The following is a 21,036-nucleotide window of genomic DNA, read 5'->3' on the forward strand; positions in this document are numbered from 1 at the left end:
ATATTCTGCAGGCCATTTGTTTGATGCTCACAGTTAATATCAAACTTAAATAATCCAAAACATATAGGGAATCAAAACACATTTTAACAAGTTTATTGTGTTTTGACCAGTCTGCATGCAGAAATACTTTGCTGTAGGACTGCAGTTTCTTTTGTGCTTTCTGCCCCCACCACACAGAACTGCATATCTTCCGTAAATCTAACGATTATTTGAAAGCATTACAGTGCAAAATACATGTGAGTAATTCTGTAAATGAACTTTTATCTTTATTTCAAGATCTTTTGCTAAGGTCCCATATAAAAGTTTTGAGGCATGCAGCAGAGAGTCAGGACACAAAACAGCTAACAGCAGTAAGTGGTTAGGAGAGGTACAGAATAGAAGGATCATGTGAGCATGTCAGATGGACAACTGTTGGTTTGTAAATTACTTAGTACAAATAGAAAATACCGGAAAAACTCAGTAGGTCAGGCACATCTGTATAAAGAGAAATGGTCTTTGGATTTTCATCATATGTTTGATCTTTTAAAATATAAAAACATAATTTCTGAATTTTTGGATGATGTTAGATGGTGGCACTGGGGTAGTGGTATCAAATTACAGGATAATATTGATAATCTTACAGAAGTGGCCAGATAATTGATGAATGCATTGAAACATGGGTGTTAGGTATTACATTTTGGTAAAATAAATAAGGTAAAACGTAAGAAACTTAGGTTAGCCTTACTTGTCTACTCCACCATTCAATGGGATCACAAGTGATATTTTTCCTACTTCCCTTTATAGTTAAAATAAGTAACCCATAGGCTACTTAACGTATGAAGACAAGTGAGAAATCAGATCTCGTAGAACTAGGGATAGATAAGGGATAGTCAGCGTAGGCATGCTGTTGATACCATCCTCAGTCTCGGATTAAAGAATGATATTGATCATCTCGTAAATTGACAAGAACAATGGCATATAAAATTTAATCCTGATAAGTGTGAGGTGAGGCATGGGGGGCACTGACTAACTAGGGTAATGGACATAATATATACATCATGAGTGGAGGGAGTACTGAGAAGTAAAAGCACTGAAAGCTTAAGTCCAAAGAACACTGAAAGAGGCAGCATAGGTAGGTTGAGTGATGAAGAAGCATTTGGGATGCTTGCCTTCATTAGCCAGATCATATAATATAATAAAGTCTTGAACAACTTTATAAAAACATTGGTGCTAGATTTTTGAATGCAGTTCTAGCCACAACACTCCAGGAAGGATGTGATTGCACTGGAGATGTTGCAGGGAGGTTCACCAGGATGTTCCCTGGAATGGAATGATTCAATTATGAGGAGGGATAGGTTTGCTCTTCTTGCAGCAGACCTGATGGAGGTTCAAATCATAAACACGAGAAAGTCTGCAGATGTTGGGAATCTGAAGCAACATGCACAAAATGTTGAAGGAACTCAGCAGGTCAGACAGCACCTACAGAAATTAAATGATAGTCAACACTTTAGGCCAAGAACCTTCTTTGGGACTGGAAGGGAAGGGGGAAGATGCCAGAATAAAAAGATGGGGGGAAAGGGAAAGAGGATAACTGGAAGGTGGTAGATGAAGCCATGTGCGTGGGAAAGGTCAAGGGCTGGAGAAGAATGAATCTGATGGGAGAGGAGAGTGAACCATAGGAGAAAGAGAAAGAGGAAGGCACCCAGGGGCAAGTAATAGGCAGGAGAGAAGAAATAAAGGTTTCAAAATTTTGAAATGAATAGATGGATGGATGGTATGAAACATTTTTCCAAACAGAGGTGTTTAAAGCCAGAGGGCATAGGTCTAAGTGAGTAAGATATTTAGAGAGGATCTGAGAAATGTTTTTTCCCCCACACAGAGAGTGGCTACAATCTGGAACACACAATCCAAGAAAGGGGTGGAGGCAAGTTCTCTCACAAAATTTAAGAAGCATTTGGCAAGTCAACTGTCTTAAAGGTAAGCAAGGGCAAACTACTAGTAAGTGGGAAGAGTATAGACAGGTACTTGAATGGTCAGCATGGACATAGGAGGGCTGAAGGGACTTCTTTTGTGCTGTATGATTCTACAGAGTGAACTGAAAGCATTATCAAAAGGACAATGAGAATGTTGATCTCACTGGCACTGAGACAGGCTAAGGTAAACGGTTTAGACGCATTCATGTTGTGGCTGAATAAGTATTCAAGAACAAATGAAAACAAGGGTAATGCTGATAGGCTGACATTAAAAACAATAGAAGGTGGCTTGAGGGGAGCAAAGTAACCAACACAGATTGGTTAGGCCAAATGACCTGTTTCGATGCTGTGAGCTCAATGTAGCCTGTTTCTAATACAACAGTTTCCCTAGAACTGCTATTATTTTCCCTCCTATTATATGGAAAGCAATATTACCTTCTGCCAGTCCTACATTCCTTCCCTTTTTTAGGAATTGCTCCTGCTATTTGGCCTCATTCCATGTAGGATGAGAGTGATAGATCCAGTACAGTCACAGTGATACTTTAAGAACTTTTGCTTTAATCAGCAACCCCAATGGATCACAGCAATTCTGACTTTCTATCTTGCCATTGCCACTCTTTGCTTAATTTAAACATCAGTAAGATTCTGCCACACAAAAAAACAGTATTCTAGAGATATAGTTAACAAATAAACCTGAGGTGTTAAGGAAATGCTGTCTTTCCAGCAAACTGCCACTGGCACCATCTGCAAAGTTCAAAATAAATTTATTATCAAAGTACATATATGTCACAATATCCAACCCTGAGATTTGTTTTTTGCGGGCAAACACAGCAAGTCCAAGAAACGCAACAGAATCAATGAAAGACTGCACCCAACAGGATGGACAATATTCAAAAGACAACAAACTGTGCAAATACAAAAGATTATAGAGAAATAAGCAACAAATATTGAGAACATAGGATGCAGAGTCCTTAAAAGTGAGTTGTGGGATCAGTTCACTGATGGGGCGAGTGAAGTTATCTCCGCTGTTGCAAAAGCCTATTGATTGAGGGGTAATGATTGTTCCTGAACCTGGTGGTGTGGGTGCTGAGGTTTTGTACCTTCTTGCTAGTGGCAGCAGCGAGAAGACAGCGTGACCTGGGTGGTGCGGGTCTCTGATGATGGATGCTGCTTTGCTGTGACAACACTCTGTGTAGATGCGTTCCATGGTGAGGAGAGATTTACTCAGGATGGGCTGGGCCATATCCACTACCTTTTGTAGGATTTTCTGCAACATGTACATGTTGCACACAACAGCTCACCTATACTTAAAATAAGATCAGCAGCCTTACACTATACTGAGGCAGAGGTGAAGTTAATTGATTCAATCATCCAGCACTGAGAAATAACTTGAAATTTTGACATTCTTAATTGAATACAGATTGAACCTCTAACTGGATCTGTAAGTAAATTCCCTCTTGGTGTGGTTTTGAGTTATAGAAACCCAGAAAAGAGTTCAGTTCAATTTCCAGCCAACATGGTTTAGTTATATGAATGGAAATTCTGGGGGAATGGGATCATTGGAATTGATTTTCATATACAGTAAAAATTAGAGAATAAATGGGTAAAAGAAAAGCAATCAGCTATTGATTCTTAAATGATCCAGATTTGGATAGTGAATGAAAAAATTAGACAGTAAGTAATGAAATCCCAAAAGCTACCACTAATACAATCAAATGTGCTTATTTCATATTCTAACTTAGGAGCTTGGTATATTGAAGATGTTGTCTCCTTTGTAAAGTTACTTTTCATCCTTCATGATCCAGAGTTGTAAGTTTTGCTTATATCTAAATGAATTACCATGTGACGTAAGAATCATACCAATTACTGTATATATTAGACATGCTGACACATGCTTTCTGCATTTTTGAAGAATGCAGTTAGAAAATAAAGATTATGGATGACTACATTCTACCCAGATAATTATCAGAATCAGTTTTTATTATGAATAAAGAATAAGATCATGTACCCACTTTGTTACTCAAAAATGTTGTTAGATACATTAGGGTTGACATGACACTTTAAGCATATTTGCATATTAAGCATATCTCCATTAGGATATTGTTCATAATTTGACTTAGGCTACTGCAGCACCGTGTGAAGGGGAATTTTAAATATTGAGCAGAGAAATAGGTGGTGGTGACATGCTCATGAACTTTGGAGAGCAAGGGGATGTTGGACATGAGTGCTAACATTAAAGTCAAGGCAACATGATAACAGTTGGCCTTTATGGAGAGCAGGATGATTTGTAAGAGAAAAAGAACAAGTGACAATGAAATTTAACATTTGATAGGAAAGAGAAGCAGAGCCCAAGGGGAGCAGCAGCTGTGTCATGGCAAAAGGAGAAGAGAGCAGGCGAGTCATGGGGAAACAACAGAAAGATGGAGGACTGTTATGGGAATGGATAAGATTTAATGCAGCAACAGTAACTACATAGTTCTGAACTCTGCAATAAATAAATCCACAAGTTTTTCATACTCGCCTGCATTTTAAAGCTTTCCGTGCATGTAAGATTATTTATTATTACTACCGGAACTTTAGTCAATATAAGAAAATATAAAACTGTCTTACCTGGCCATAAATCCTTGGTTCTACTTTCGACTTGTATCACTCGTGCAGTTGTTTGTTTTCGCTCTGTTACTGCTACGTCATCACCCTAAATCAATGTCCAAAAATAATGTGATCTAAATGATTTTTCCAAACACTCTGAATAAAAAAGTGGTTTTTATGAAGAATTCGATTCTGATTTGGATATTCTACATGTTAATCTCATACATTGTTCAAGAAAATCCTCACTTAAAAAAAAAATCATATTAGATTGAAGATACACACATACAGGCACACACTGCAATGCATAACGAAAGGAGAATCTACTGCTTGACTGGCTGAATAAAAGCATGATCAGAATGTCATCAAGTCAGGCTAGATTATCGTGTTCTATTATTATTGCAGTGGATTTAAGAAGGTAAAATGGTTGATTCATTGACAAGATAATAAGAATACAAAATTTTCTGTAATATAGCTTAATTATGTACATAATGTAATTGCACAGCAAGGAATCTAAAATTATAGGAATAGAGAACTGCAGTGAGCATTACACTTTTCATTGAACTACAGGTCAACTTTGGACAGCAAAAGACAAATTATTCCCTTACATTTAGTTAAATCAGTAGAAAACCCTTTCAATGTGATAAACCACCCCTGCCCCAGAACTGAAGACTTGTTTAAAGTCAAGTGAGATTATTACATCATGAATAGATTATATAAAAAATTATTTAGATTTGTTCCATGTAGAATTTGGTTCACTAATAATATGGATTCCTGATGATGCAATCACGAAGAAGGCGCACCAAAGGCTAAGCTTCATTAGGAATTTGAGGAGATTTGGTAGGTCACCAAAGACTCACTAATTTCTACAGATGTACCATGGAGAGCATTCTAAGTGTTTTCATCGCCACCTGGTATGTAGGATTCATTGCACAGCATTGAAATTGGCCTCAGAGAGATGTGAACTCAGCAACTCCATTATGAGCACAAGCCTCCCCACCATTGAGAACTTTCAGTTGTAGTATCTCAAGAAGACCAACACTCAGCAATTTAAGAACAGCTTTCTAACAGCCATCGGATTTGTAAATGGTCCATTAACACTAGCTGACTACTCCTCTTTTGCACCATTGATTCATTCATTTTGAATTGTAACTTTTTACATCTTTTACTGTACTACTGCCATATACAAGACATGTGTCAGTGATTACAAACCTGATTCTGAGATTCTGAAATGTGCTGCCTTTTCGAATTGCATTACTTTTTGTGTATGAATTTCCAATGAACTACAGCAGATCTCTGAAACTGGATTGCACAGAACTTATTTACTGCACTTTCACCTTGGGTTCTTTGTTCATATATCTTCCCTAACTGATGGATTGAAAATTATAAGAATACTGTATTTACTAGTGAACATATTTAGACTGATTTCTTTTGTCTGCAGAGTTCTGGATATATTAAACACAGCAGATTACCAAGCTTTTACAAAACTTGCCTTATATTCATTGATTCTACTTCTAAAAGAGCAGGTTATCCATTTTGTGAGATTATCACTCAAGTAAAGTTGAAAATCCATCTCACTAATATACTGCAGTATCAAAACCACATTTTCTATATGTCTTTAAAGTTCCATGTTACATCACAGAGAATGTCAATAATAGCTATGATGATGGAAACAATCTTGAATAAACCAGCTAGTCTGGAGCTTAGAAATGCCCATGCCCAGGGTCTGCTCCAAATTATTAATTTTTGCTCATTGTGTGTGTCTGTTAGATTTTCCACAGAAAATCCTACTGAGGTACATCACAGCTTTAAATGGTAACTGCTCTGACCAAGACCACAAGAAGAGAAATCCAGAACAAGATGGCACCAACTGACAAGGGCAACATCCTTCAGACAGTTCATGAAGGTACTTCTTTCACTTTGTTTATTTCATCTTTCTCTTTCAAAAGTGGTCGTGCTACTGTTGGAGACCATGATCTACATTTTGGTGGTGCGTTTTCAGGACGATTAAGCATTTTGGAGCTTTACTGTCTCCGAGGGAGTTCGACAAGGTTTTGAGTAAAGTGTATGGCCAGGAGGGAAAGAAACCTGGAGATGGGGTGTAAGCCTATGTTAGACTCCACTTCTCACCAATCCAGCTGATTAAAGCTTCAAGGAAGACTGATATTCAATGAGGTTAAGGACGGAAGGTGGGTGGGTGTTCAGTGACCGGTCTCACACTGGTCCTGGAGAGAAATGCCTGCGTATGAATGGTCCGTCTTTGCCTCTCGTTTGATGCTGCTGGAGTCCTGGGCCTTGGGTAGGTTTAATTGATGCAGTTTGTGGATTGGACTCTGTCGTTCATGTTATAATTTGCTTTTGGTTTCTGATTGCTCTTTTTTGTTGCTATTTTGTGTGATTTTGATTGGGGTGGGCGGCTGCTGCAACCTACAGATTGCAAGTGACGTGGCACTGGATTGAACTGAACTGAGCTAAATGAATACGCCTGGACACTTTCGATGTCTATGTGATTTGGTGTTTTGTATTCTGTGTTTTTTGCTCTTTTTTGGCATTAGTGCAATTTGTTCTTTTTTTTGCGAGTTAGAAGTTTGATGTTTTTCTTTAAATGGGTTCCATGGTTTTCTTTGTTTTATGGCTGACTCTGGGAAGATGAATCTCAGGGTTGTATACTGCATACATTATTTTGACAATAAATGTACTTTAAATCTTTGAAGAAACTTCAGAGAGTTGTGAACATAACTGAGTCCAAACGCAAACAAACTTCTCCTCCACTGACTCCGTCTACATTTCCTGTTGTCTTGGGAAAGCAGCCAACATAATTAAGGACCCCTCCCACCTCTCCCACATTCTCTCTTCTTCACTCCTCCATCTGGCAGAGGAAACAAAAGCCTAAGAGCATGACTCACCAAACTCAGGGATAGCTTCGATCCTATTATTATTAGACTCTTGAATACTTAAGCTGCTGATCTTCCCTCAGCCCTCCAGTCGATGCCATGACAATTCCCTTTCAAATGAACCCCAATAATCTAACCTGTGGCCTACGATACTTCCTCTATGTGCTCCACAAAAAGTGAAAACAGTCAAGTCAAGGCCTTTGTGCATGTTTAAACTGATTCTACAACCTGGAGTCTTCCAGTCAATACAAATATTATTGCAGTAGAACTGTTTGCACAGAACATGGATAGACTCTCCATTACCTTTTATGCAGCATTGCCAGCACAATTTATAACTAACACATGACGCCCTAAGTATTAGACACAAACAGGAATCTTCTTAAACCTAATGAGACCAAATGGTTTTCATTCAATATAGACATAAAAAACAGTGAGAGGTTCAATAGATGCTTTGAAACAAACTTAACCCTAACACTAATATTGAAGTAACTAAAAACCAGGGCGAAATACTTGTAACAGCAGGGAACCAGTAAGATGAATTACCACATATTACAAATGTCAGATTATAAGCAACAATTTTCAAATGTCTTGAAACCAAAAAGCTAACACATTCATGGGTCTTGTTTTCACAAATCTGTGCATTTCTTTGCATTGAAAAGGGGCCAATGATGGGCATTTCAGCACAAATGGGATTTCATGGAGTGTCTTTCATTGGAAATAAAGTTTCTGTAAGTTTTTGTGTAACAATAACATTTTATTATATAAGTCATCCATGTCCACAAAACAGATTAATTAAAATCATGTCAGATAGGATATTTTGTAGCAACAAAATAATCTTAACATCCCCCCCCCCCAGCTCTAACTTTCAATGTCTTTCTGTTTCTTATTCCAGTCTATTTAGAATTTTTAGCCATAATGCACAATCAAGGTTAAGAGAGAAAAGTATTTGCTAACATTTCAGTGTTAGTTAAATTTTGCCTGCTCATTGTATGCTGAAAATACATTAAATCCTAAATCTCTGAATGACTTTCAAATTGCTCCAAATAATATTTAATTTTTGATTAAATATCCAATTACAGTAGGAATAAGAGGCTTAAGGCTGCTTGAATCTTTACCTGTCCCTGATCGCCCACCACAAGAGTCTTCCGGGATGCAACTTTCACCTGTTGTGCCAGGACTGGGTATATTTCAAGGTCTCCCAAGGTCAGAGGTCCATAGCTGGCTTCAGACTCTCTTCCATTCTTTTCTAAAAAAAAAGAACCATTCATACTATAAAAATAATTCAAAGTATCAAAAATCATATAGCATACTGTGTGATGAAATACTGGATTGCTGAAATAGTAACAAATCCAGCATCTCCCAAACTACCCACATCTGCTGTTATTCTTCTAACAAATTGCGACATAAATTCTTACTGAAGTTTGGAGATGCAGCAGTCCAACACCTCCCTCCCCTTTCTTGATCTTTCTGTCTCCATCTCTGGAGACAGCTTATCTACTGATATCTACTATAAGCCTACAGACTCTCACAGCTACCTGGACTATTCCTCTTTCCACCCTGTCTCTTGCAAAAATGCTATCCCCTTCTCACAATTCCTCCGTCTCTGCCGCATCTGCTCTCAGGATGAGGCTTTTCATTTCAGGACGAAGGAGATGTCTTCCTTTTTTAAACAAAGGGGCTTCCCTTCTTCCACCATCAACTCAGCTCTCAAACGCATCTCTCCCATTTCCTGCACATCTGCCCTCACCCCATCCGCCCGCCACCCCACTCAGGATAGGGTTCCCCTTGTCCTCATCTACCACCCCACCAGCCTCCAGGTCCAACGTATAATTCTCCGTAACTTCCGCCACCTCCAACGGGATCCCACTACCAAACACATCTTTCCCTCCCCCCCCCCTTTCTGCTTTCCGCAGGGATCGCTCCCTACGCGACTCCCTTGTCCACTCGTCCCCCCCATCCCTTCCCGCCGATCTCCCTCCTGGCACTTATTCTTGTAAACGGACAAGTGCTACACCTGCCCTTACACTTCCTCCCTCACCACCATTCAGGGCCCCAGACAGTCCTTCCAGGTGAGGCGACACTTCACCTGTGAGTCGGCTGGTGTGGTATACTGTGTCTGGTGCTCCCGGTGTGGCCTTTTATACATTGGTGAGACCCGACGCAGACTGGGAGACCGTTTCACTGAACACCTACGCTTGGTCTGCCACAGAAAGCAGGATCTCCCAGTGGCCACACATTTTAATTTCACGTCCCATTCCCATTCTGATATGTCTATCCATGGCCTCCTCTACTGTCAAAATGACTCCAAACTCAGGTTGGAGAAACAACACCTTATATACCGGCTGGGTAGCCTCCAAGCTGATGGCATGAACACTGACTTCTCTAACTTCCATTAATGCCCCTCCTCCCCTTTTTACCCCATCCCTAACATATTTAGTTGTTTGCCTGTTCTCCATCTCCCTCTGATGCTTCCCCCTTTCTTTCTCCCGAGGCCTCCCGTCCCATGATCCTTTCCCTTCTCCAGCTCTCTTTCACTTTCGCCAATCACTTTTACAGCTCCTAGCTTCATCCCACCCCCTCCGGTCTTCTCCTATCATTTCGCATTTCCCCCTCCCCCCCTACTTTCAAATCTTGTACTATCTTTCCTTTCAGTTAGTCCTGACAAAGGGTTTCAGCCGGAAATGTCGACAGTGCTTCTCCTTATAGATGCTGCCTGGCCTGCTGTGTTCCACCAGCATTTTGTGTGTGTTGTTTGAATTTCCAGCATCTGCAGATCTCCTCGTGTTTACAGTTCCTAACTTGTTGGAGTAGTGGTATAATTTCATTTCAGTCCTGGTTGTTACTGACATTTCTAAGCCTGAACACTTGAAAATGCAGTGAGCAAAACCGTTCTGAAACATCTTTCTGCTTATTTCCTGCCAACTATCAGTGATAAAAATCACTCCTTTTTGAATACAAATGTAAGCAACTGATGCTATTTAAAAACTGTTCATTCTGCACATAGTGTGGTGTCTATGGCCACACAAATGCACATACTTAACACTGGTTAGAAACTGTTTGGCAACATGTCCTGCCCCAATTAAGTAGCATAGTGTTCCAAATAAACCAAGGGAATCCCAACTATTTTCTCAATAGATATTTTGTTCTTTAAAAGCTGTCCCAAATAAGCAGCTGCTCTGAATAACCGATGACCCAATTAACCAGAATTCACTATTAGCAAAGCTGCAATTAAATTTAAAGCAGATTAACAATCGTGTTAATCAGTGCTGTTAATGGACACATTTGTTACTACGATACCAGACAAAAATTTATTACTGCAAACATGAAGCAACATCTGTATTAATATTGGAGGCATGATTAAAATATGCATCAAATTTTAGTCAACATTTGCTCTGGCATCATAAGTTCATTAAAAATACATTGGAAAGGACATAGCTTGGAAAGAAAAGCAAATAGGCCATAAATTTATTGGTAGGGTTGGTGCAGCTATTATGTAATACTTAAGCTGTTTTCTTTTGAGAAAATATGCACGTTGCCAAAAATGGATCAGTTTTACAATGACAGATTACTGATCATGAATTAAATTGTTCGAGCTATTCTCAAGTTGCATAAACCAAAGTCCCCTTAGCTTTGCTTCGATGAAATAGAAGAGACCTTGGAGGTCATTTTCCTACATTTTTAATTTTCTATATAGGGACTTGAGGCACAGGACATCCTAATGTCACTATTTCTTATATTTTTTCATCATCATTATTTAAACTCAATATTTTCAAAATACCTATCTTAAAAGAGAAGCGTTTCTATAAATTTACTTTTGAAAACATGCAAAGACAATTGCTTCATAGCACCAAACTTTATTTTTGGCATATTATTAACCAAAATAATGACTTTTAGAATTTTGATTGTATTTGATCCTCCTTTTCTTCTATCCAAATTGCTTAGTGATTTTCAATGGCCATAATTAGATTTTAATGTTATGCCACGCTGATTAGATTCCATAAATTTTAGCATGCGTAACTTTTCATAAGATCAGTGTAATTACCATCAGAAATTTTGAAGCATTTCTGATCAAAGAAATTCCATAACTCACATCGCAGAAGACAGCTTAATAAAGCCTCAGTCCCACTATTATTGCAACAAATTTCCTCTGTGATATATTTAATTAGTTTTAACTACACTGTATAAGTTACACAGGTTTGAGCATGGACTATGGTTAGTTGAAGAATCATATTGGTCTATTATGAATCCTATTTTACAATAAGAACTGAATAACTTTGTTACAAAAACAGGAATTTCCACAAGTATAGAGGGCATTTAATAATCTGCTTTACAACATAAGAGCTGTTTTTATCCTCTCTTGACTCTCTTAAAGTCAAGTGCTGCTGTAAAAATTCTCTAACATGTTTAAAGCAATTGGACAGAACTACCAAAGGGATGGTCAGCAGCTATTTTGTAAGTAGTTTCAAATGCCATACATGCAATTTACCCTTCTCTCAGTGTACCTGAGAAATCCCCGATGGAGTTCAGCAGTCAACTTGAATGGTTTTCATAACATGCTGCTGGCCTTGAAGACCAGTAACACATTTACTGATGATGTCAATTCTTAAAGACATACCCCTTAGACCTTAAACAAGTGTCTGTAGTCAGTAGTTTGATTTATTGCTCCTGAAAACAGCAGAGCCAGTAACTTTATGACAAATGCAGTTAAAATGCAGCTACAATGTCCTCTTACTTGCAATGTGCAACATATCTTCCTTTGGGAGAGGACCCAGGACATCTACTCTATAACATGCAAGTTGATGGTGGGGGGGGGGGGGGGGGAAGGAGGTTGGATCATTTTTGAATTTAATCTTCTTTCCTTCCAATAAATATACTCCACTGAAACTTTTTCCATAAATGGATTTTTTGGTTGACCTGATTTGCTAAGTTTCTCATACCTCCTCTACACATTACACATTCAGTTACTAGTTTAGTTAGTTCTGTACATTATTAGGAGCCAAAGGGCTTGAGCCTGCACTATTCTGGTCCATGTTCTAATGACAATGACATTGCTGGCGTAGTCAGGATTGATGGTCACTAGAGAGCTTAGACCAATGTCAAGCATGTTAGATAACACAAATGCATTAATTACTGGAACCAAGTATGACAGTTTCCTCAATGAGCTGAACACATATAGTGAAAATGGAAAGGTGTAACTTACAATTACAAATTTAAATATGTGTGTTTAGGAGTTGGAGTGGGGACTGGATAAACTCCGGATCTTTTGAGAGGATGAGGGGCTGATAGACAGGACATACAGGGTGGTGGTTAAACCCAAGATGCAGGACACAGGTAACTGGGTGACCATCAGGAGGGGGAAAGGGGATAGGCAGCTAGCGCAGAGTACCACTGTGGCTGTTATCCTCAACAATAGGTATACCACTTTAGATACTGTTGGGTGCATGTTCTAGCAGAGGAAAATCACAGCGATCAGGACTCTGGCACAGAATCTGGCTCTGTGGCTCAGGAGGGAAGGGGGAGAAGAGGCAATCTGTAGTGATCAGAGGATTCATCGGTTAGGGGAACAGAAAGAAGATTCTGTGTACGAGAACAAGATTGCCCGATAGTTTTTTGTCTTCTGGGTGCCTGGGTCAGGGACATCTCTGACTGAGTCCACAGCACCCTTAAGTGAGAGGGTGAACAGCCAGAGGTCATGGTCTATGTCGGTACCAATGATAAGGGAAGGATGGGTGACAAGGTTCTGCAAAGTAAGTTCAGGAAGTTAGGTGCAAAATTAAAGTGCAGGACCTCCAGGGCTGTAATCTCAGGATTGCTACCCATGCCATGTGCTAATGACACCAGAAATTGGAAGATCATACAGTTTTACATGTGGCTAAGGAGTTGGTGCAGGACGGAGGGCTTCAGATTTTTGCATCATTGGACGCCCTTCTAGAGAAGGTTAGATTCTTTACAGAGGGGGTGGTTTGCACTGTTTTGCGAGTGTTGCACAGGCAGGTTAGCTGAGTTGCAAGAGGATGGGATCCAGAGTGCCAGAACAGATAGAGGAGTTTTTGTGGAGAAAGATGTTGTTAAACCTACATACAAGGTCAGGAATCAAAAGGTCGACCATGCTGAGAGGAATGTTCTGAGTTGCTTATACTGTATTTCAATGCAAGGCGTATTGTAGGAAAGGTGGATGAGCTTGGACCATGGATCAGCATGTGGACTTATGACAATTAGAAGAACACCATTAGTGACACTTGGTTGTAGGAGGAGTGGAACTGGCAGTTAAAAATTCAGGGTTCCATTGTTTTATACATGGTAGATTGGGAGGGGTGGCATTAATAGTCAGGGAAATTGTCTTGGTAGTGCTCAATCAGGACTGAAAAGAAAGCTCATTTATTAAGGCTTTATGGGTAGAACTGAGAAATAAGAAAGGTATGATCATGTTAATGTGATTATATTATAGATCACCTAATAGTCCATGGGATTTAGAGGAGCAAATTTGTAGAGAGATCGCAGACTATTGCAAGAAACATAGGGTAGGGATAGTAGGTAATTTCAACTTTGCACGTATTGACTGGGACTCCCAAACTGTAAAAGGGCTGGAAGGGAAAGAATTTGTCAAATATGTTCGGGAAAGTTTCCTTCATCAGTACACAGAAGTCCCAGCTAGAGAGAGTGTGACACTAGATCTCCAATTAGGAAATAAGACAGGAAAGGTGACAGAAGTTTGTGTAGAAGAACACTTTGCATCTAGTGATCATAATGCCACTAACTTCAAGGTAATTATGGAAAAGGAAAGGTCTGGTCCTCGGGTTGAGATTCCAAATTGGAGTAAGACCAAATTTGATGACATCAGAAAGGATCGGACAAATGTGGATTGGGACAGGCTGTTTTCTGGCAGGAATGTAATTGATAAGTGGGAGGCCTTCAGAAGTGAAATTTTGAGAGTACAGAGTTAGTATGTTCCTGTCAGAATAAAAGGCAAGGACAACAGCTTTAGGGAGTCTTGGGTTTTCGAGAGATATTGAAGCCCTGTTTTTATGCATCTGTATTTACTCTGAAGACGTCACAGAGATGATAGATGTGAGGCAATGCAGTAGCAAGGTAAGGCATCCTATACCGAATTCAGAGGAGGAGGTACTTGCTGAATTGAGGCAAATTAGCATGAATAAATCCCCAGGGCCTGACAATGTGGACCCTGTGAGAGGCTAGTGCAGAAATTGCAGGGGCCCTAGCAGCAATATTTAAAACATCTTTCGCCATGGGTGAGGTGCTGGAGTATTAAAGGATAGCTAAAATTGTTCCATTGTTAAAAGAAAGCTCCACAAATAAGCCAGGAAATTATAAATTGGTGAGTCTGACATCAGTAGTGCGTATGTTATTGGAAGGGACTGGATATTTCAGTATTTGGATAGACAGGGATTGATTAGGGTTAGTCAGCACAGCTTTGCATATGGTAAGTTGTATCTAACCAATTTTTTAGAATTTTTCAAGGAAGTCACTAGGAAGGTTGATGAAGGTAAGGCAGTGGATGTTGTCTACATGGACCATAGCAAGGCCACTAACAAGGTCCCTCATGGGAAGTTGGTCAAGAAGGTACTGTCACTTGGCATTCAAGATGAGGTACCAAATTGGATCTAATATTGACTCCGCAGAAGAAGCCAGAGAGTGGCTGTAGAAGGTGGTCTCTCTGAATGGAGGCCTATGACTAGTGATGTGCCATTGGGTTCGGTGCTGGATCTATTGTTGTTTTTCATTTACAACCATAAGATCATAAGATATAGGAGCCCAATTAAGCCATTTGGCCCATCAAGCCTTCATCATGGATAATTCAATTTTCCTTTCAGCCCCAATGTCCTGCCTTCTCCCCATATCCCTTCATGCCATCTATATCAACAACCTGTGGTAAACTGGATCAACAAATTTGCGTATGACACCAAGATTGCAGGGGAGGGGGGGAGTGGATAGTAAGGAGGAGTATCAAAGCTTGCGGCAGGCTCTGGACTAGCTAAGAAAATGGGCTGGAAAATGGCAGATGGAATTTAATGCAGATAACCAACCAGGGTAGGTTTAACACAATGAGTCTTAGGGCACTCAGGAGTGCAGAAGAACTGAGTGATCTGGGATTACAGATCCATAATTCATTGAAAGGTTCGTCACAGGTGGGTAGGGTCAAAAAGAAATCTTTTGGCTTATTGGCCTTCATAAATCAATGTATTGATTACAGGAATGGGATGCTATGTTGAAATTGTATAAGACATCAGTGAGGGCTAATTTAGAATACTGTGTGCAGTTTTGGGTATTTACCTACAGGATGTAAATAAAAATTTACAAGAAAATCACTGGGATTTGTGGACCTGGGTTAGAATGAAATCTTGAATAGATTAGGACTTTATTCCCTGGAACGTAGAAAATTGATGGGAGATTGACAGAGCTATACAAAATTATGAAGGGTATAGATAGGGTAAATGCAAGTAGACTTTTTCCACTGAGGTTAGTTGAGTCTACAACTTGAGGTCATGGGTTAAGGGTGAAAGGTGAAATGTTTAAGGGGGAACTTCTTAAGAGGGTGGTTAAACAGTGGAACAAGCTGCTAGCACAAGTGGTGGATGCAGGGTTGATATCAACATTTAAGATAAATTTGGAAGGGTGTATGAATAGGAAGGATATGGAGGGCTATGGTTTGGGTGCAGATCAACAGGACTAGGTAGGTTAATGTTTTGGCACAAACTAGATAGGCTGAAAGGCCTGGTTCTGTACTGTAGTGTTCTATGACTCTAAATGCTACCTAATAAAGTGGTCACTGAGTGTGCACATAACAGTGTTTTGCCTGCACTTCCTGAGATTATACATGGAATCTACTAGAGGCTTCAAGGTAACCTTTTAGTGATTTCAAGAGAAAAGAATGGTGAAAGTTGTCAAAAGCATTTAACCTTGTCTCTTACTTCCTTACTGAATACATAGCAATAGAAATGCAAACTAAAGTACAACTTTCACATATAAACTGGCAAAGAACAGTGCCTTACCCTGGGTTACTAGCGTTATGAATGTGAAGCAACTCTGAGGGGCCGAAGGGTACAAAGTCACCCCCTCCTTTTTGAGAATCACAAGATCGCTATTAATTCGGGTCTGGGTCCCAGGAAATGAGAGAGAGAGACACTCAGAATACACAAGGTTTGGAATTGTCCTGACAGCGAAACGGAACCACTGATAATGGCTATTGTCTCGGAGACGGAATTGTGTATTGAGTACTGTACTATCCATTGAAACCCCTCAGGGGACAACCAGACTGGGCTGGTTGAGGGATTGCATCATCTCAACCTGATTGACATCTGAGACCCTGTGAGTAAGGATAAAAGAGGGTCTGGGGAACAACCCCTTTATTCGCACCAGGAGAAACGCTAGAGATCCCGTGACAGCGTTTAATAGCGACAGCCGGTGAGGGCTCGTGTGTGTCTTCCCTTGCCAGGGTGGCGGGCTCATCACGGAAGAACGGTTTAGCTAAAGGAGAGGCTACAAGTGAAAGGCCACGACAACGAGATTCCTGACAGATCGAAATCATAAAAGGAAAGCCGGCAAGTTTTTCTCCAAAATCTCTCTCTCTCTCTCTCTCCAACCATTGCAACATAGCGGTCCCCAAAGGCTGCAGCCTGCATGAACTGAGTGAACTTTATATTTCCATCGGACAATACATTATCCCCTAGACAACGATAGAGCTTATTTCTTATTGATTATTATTATACCCGCACTTTTAGATTTAGTATTGACGACATATATTATCTGTATATTTGCATTGATATTATTTTTGTGTATTTTTACTCATAAATACTGTTAAAAATAGTATCATCAGACTTCAACGGACCTCTCTATCTTTGCTGGTAGTTACGGGGTTCGTAACACTCGAGATTTGATACCAAATTGGAGGGCCAGTGAATCGGGCTTTTAAGTCCAAACGGGGGTCTGTTTGCGTGGGTAACCAGACGGGAAACCAGCAAAGATGGACGTAGACGAATTTATAGAAAACCCGACTCTGGAGGTGCTAGAGGCTGCCACAAAGTCGGACTTGATAAATATTGCGAAAGGACTAAATCTCTCAGAGGTGGGGTTGTCGATGAAAAAGAGGGAGGTGCGGAGGGCCATAACTCAGTATTGTGAAGAATGTGTTTTCGGCTGAGGTATTGGTAAATATCCCTGAAAGGGTACCAGCTAGTGGGATGGCTCAGTTAGAGTTGGAGAAATTAAGGTTGGAACATGAAATTAAGTTAAAGCAGCTGGAAGCAGCTGAAAAAGAGCAGGAAAGAGCTGAGAAGCAGAGGGAGCATGAAATTAAGTTAAAACAGCTGAAAAGGCGAAGGAAAGAGCTGAAAAGGAGAAGGAAAGAGCTGAGAACCAAAGGGAGAAGGAGAAAAAGAGGCAACATGAGATGGACCTGGAGAAGTTAAGGCAAGAGCGAAGAGCTCAAGGGTCAGACCGAGAGGAGAGGTTTAATGTTAGTCGGGAGTTTAGGTTAGTACCTCCATTCGAGGAGACGGATGTTGATAGTTATTTCTTGCATTTTGAAAAGGTGGCAGTGAGTCAGAAGTGGCCCAGAGATCAGTGGGTAGCGTTGTTACAAAGTGTGTTAAAAGGGAAGGCACATCGGGCATATGCAGCATTGTCCATGGAGGAGGAGGAGTCTGAGAATTATGAGAAAGTAAAGGAGGCCATTCTACGGACCTACGAATTGGTACCTGAGGCCTATAGACAAAAGTTCAGAAATTTAAAGAAAGATTGGAATCAGACGTATGCAGAGTTTGCCTATGAGAAGGGTGTGCTTCTTGGATCACTGGTGTGCAGCAGAAATGGTGGAAGAAGATTTTTGGTGTCTTAGGGAGTTAATTCTGATTGAGGAATTTAAAGGTTGTGTTTCGGATGATATCCGGATGTATTTGAACGAGAAGCCGAATAAGTCCATATCCGAATTTGCTAGGTTCGCAGATGAATATGCCCTAACCCACAAGACAAAGTTTTCCTTGAATAAAAGTTACCAGAAAGACCGTGGGAACGGTAGAGAAAGCCCGCCGGCTGAGGCAGAGATCCAGCTGGGAGCTAGTGGTAAAAATAAGGAGGAGGAGAGGCAAGACGGCAGGAGAGGTCCTGGCTTGGCCTGTTTTAATTGTGGAAAGGTGGGTCATATTGCATCTAAGTGCCTTGCTCCGAGGAAGGAGACAGGAAAGGGGAAAGCAGCAGTCCATACAGGATGTATTGTGGTGATCAGTAAATCGACGAGAAAGCCCCAGGTAGACAGAATACTAGAGGGGCCTGAGAAATTTATTTCAGAAGGAACCGTGTCTGTGAAAGAGGGAGACACACCAGTTCCAGTGCGGATCTGGAGAGACACTGGAGCTGAGCTGTCATTGATTCGCAGTACGGTACTAGATTTTGGTCCCGAGACTGGAGAGGTAGCTTTGAGAGGCATAGGAAAAGGAACAGAAGCTGTGCCTTTGCATAGGATCATTATAAATTGTGAGCTGGTATCTGGACCAGTTGAAATAGGGGTGTGATCAGAACTTCCGAGAACTGACGTAGACATCCTTCTGGGTAACAATTTAGCTAGTGGTGACGTTTGGTCGGCCATGGAGCTGACGAACCAGCCTGTAAGTGTTGCGGTCCCGCCCCTAGATTCCAAGAGCTATCCCATGCGTGACCACTCGCCGCATGTCGAGAAAGGCAGCTGAGGTCAGTATCAATTTGGCTGAGACGTTTTTACCGACCCTGTACCAAGAGGGGTTAGAGGGTGGTAAAACGGAGAATAGGAAAGTGAAAGAGAGTAACTGGGAGGATCAGGGGAACTTAGAATTTGAAAAGGGGATGGGTATTGAAAGCCTGGAAGAGGCAGATGTCCCGTTTGAGTGTGTTCAAGATGTGGATGCACGTGGTACTGAACCTAGTAATGGAACTCAGAAAAAATCTGAGGTATTTGATTCAGTTAAAAAGGAATGCAGTCCTTGTGGGTCAGATGGACTTGGTTCAGTGAAGAAAGGGTTAATCTTGGTACTAGTGGGAAGTGAGAACTCCCAGTTGTTTGTGTTTGAAGGTGTGTTAAAAGTTAGTGAGGAGATAAAAGGTGGTGAGGTGAATCTTATTATTGAAGGAGAAGGGAAAAATGTAGTTCCTAAATTGAATGAAGAACATTTAAAGTCTGGATTGGTGCCAGGAAATGAGAGAGAGACACTCAGAATACACAAGGTTTGGAATGTGTCCTGATCTCAGTGAAACGGAACCACTGATAACGGCCATTGTCTCTTGGAGACGGAATTGTGTATTGAATACTGTACTATCCATTGAAACCCCTCAGGGGACAACCAGAGTGGGCTGGTTGAGGGATTGCATCATCCCAACCTGATTGACATCTGAGACCTCGTGAGTGAGGATAAAAGAGGGTCTGGGGAACAACCCCTTTAGACGCACCAGGAGAAACGCTAGAGATCCCGTGACAGCGTTTAATAGCGACAGCCGGTGAGAGCTCGTGTGCGTCCTCCCTTGCCAGGGTGGCGGGCTCATCACAGAAGAACGGTTTAGCTAAAGGAGAGGCTACAAGTGAAAGGCCACGACAACGAGACTCCTGACGGATCGAAATCATAAAAGGAAAGCTGGCAAGTTTTTCTCCAAAACCTCTCTCTCTCTCTCTTCAACCATTGCAACAAAGCGGTCCCCAAAGGCTGCAGCCTGCATGAACTGAGTGAACTTTATATTTCCATCGGACAATACATTATCCCCTAGACAACGATAGAGCTTATTTCTTATTGATTATTATTATACCCACACTTTTAAATTTAGCATTGACGACGTATATTATCTGTATATTTGCATTGATATTATTTTTGTGTATTTTTACTAATAAATACTGTTACAAATAGTATCATCAGATTTCAACGGACGTCTCCATCTTTGCTGGTAAGTGACCCAGTTACGGGGTTCGTAACACTAGGCACACCTTCTAGCTAGGATGCATGAAGAGATGTCAAACAAGTGTAGTAAAGTAGGGGTAAAATTACAATGGAGAAATGATTTCTACCAATGTACTCAGCTCCAATCAGTATCTAAATGAGAAAAGATATCTTGTTCATTGAACTCTGAAGCTCGAAGAAATAAACAAAACAAACAGTTTGTCTGAAAGGCTTGACGCATGCCGGACAATAGATAAGTAGAACAGCATTTACTTTTTTCAAATGACCATGTTCAAAAAATAGATAGTTTGCACTGATTACCTGTTTGAATATTGAATTGCCCAGGTGATGGTGAGCGTCTAGTTTGTGGCGTGCTTATGGAATTATTTATTGAGAAGTGATTGATGTTTTGTGGCTGTCCAATCACGATGCTTTCTGCTGCTTTCGTAAGTCTGGGCATTTGACCGTCACTGATCTGTCCTGTGCTGTTGTCATTATCAGAGTTCTAAGTGACAAAAAGAAAATGGCACACAAGTAAAATCTCGAAGGGGAAATAGTAAACTGAAACACAATGTAACAGCCTCAGTAACCACAGATATAAAGTGTTGAGTTTCATATTAATAGTTCACACATTTTTTACTTTTAAAAATGCAATAATATTGCATGGTGGGCATGAAACATTTCTAAAAC

The 21,036-nt window shown here is 40.5% G+C and overlaps 1 protein-coding gene across 2 annotated transcripts in view; it reads right to left on the reverse strand.

Moving 5' to 3' along the window:
- kiaa0586 (KIAA0586 ortholog) overlaps positions 1 to 21,036 on the reverse strand; it is a 524,067-nt gene that overhangs the window by 54,008 nt on the left and 449,023 nt on the right. For both annotated transcript variants that reach the window (XM_059957145.1, XM_059957155.1), the window contains 3 exons: positions 20,668 to 20,851; positions 8,548 to 8,678; positions 4,563 to 4,647 (listed from right to left, as the gene is read on the reverse strand). In XM_059957145.1, coding sequence (XP_059813128.1) covers positions 4,563 to 4,647; positions 8,548 to 8,678; positions 20,668 to 20,851 — 400 coding nt within the window. The remainder of the gene's footprint in view (positions 1 to 4,562; positions 4,648 to 8,547; positions 8,679 to 20,667; positions 20,852 to 21,036) is intronic.

This window comes from Hypanus sabinus, chromosome 2 (assembly GCF_030144855.1).
Source record: "Hypanus sabinus isolate sHypSab1 chromosome 2, sHypSab1.hap1, whole genome shotgun sequence".
NCBI classification, from domain to species: domain Eukaryota; kingdom Metazoa; phylum Chordata; class Chondrichthyes; order Myliobatiformes; family Dasyatidae; genus Hypanus; species Hypanus sabinus.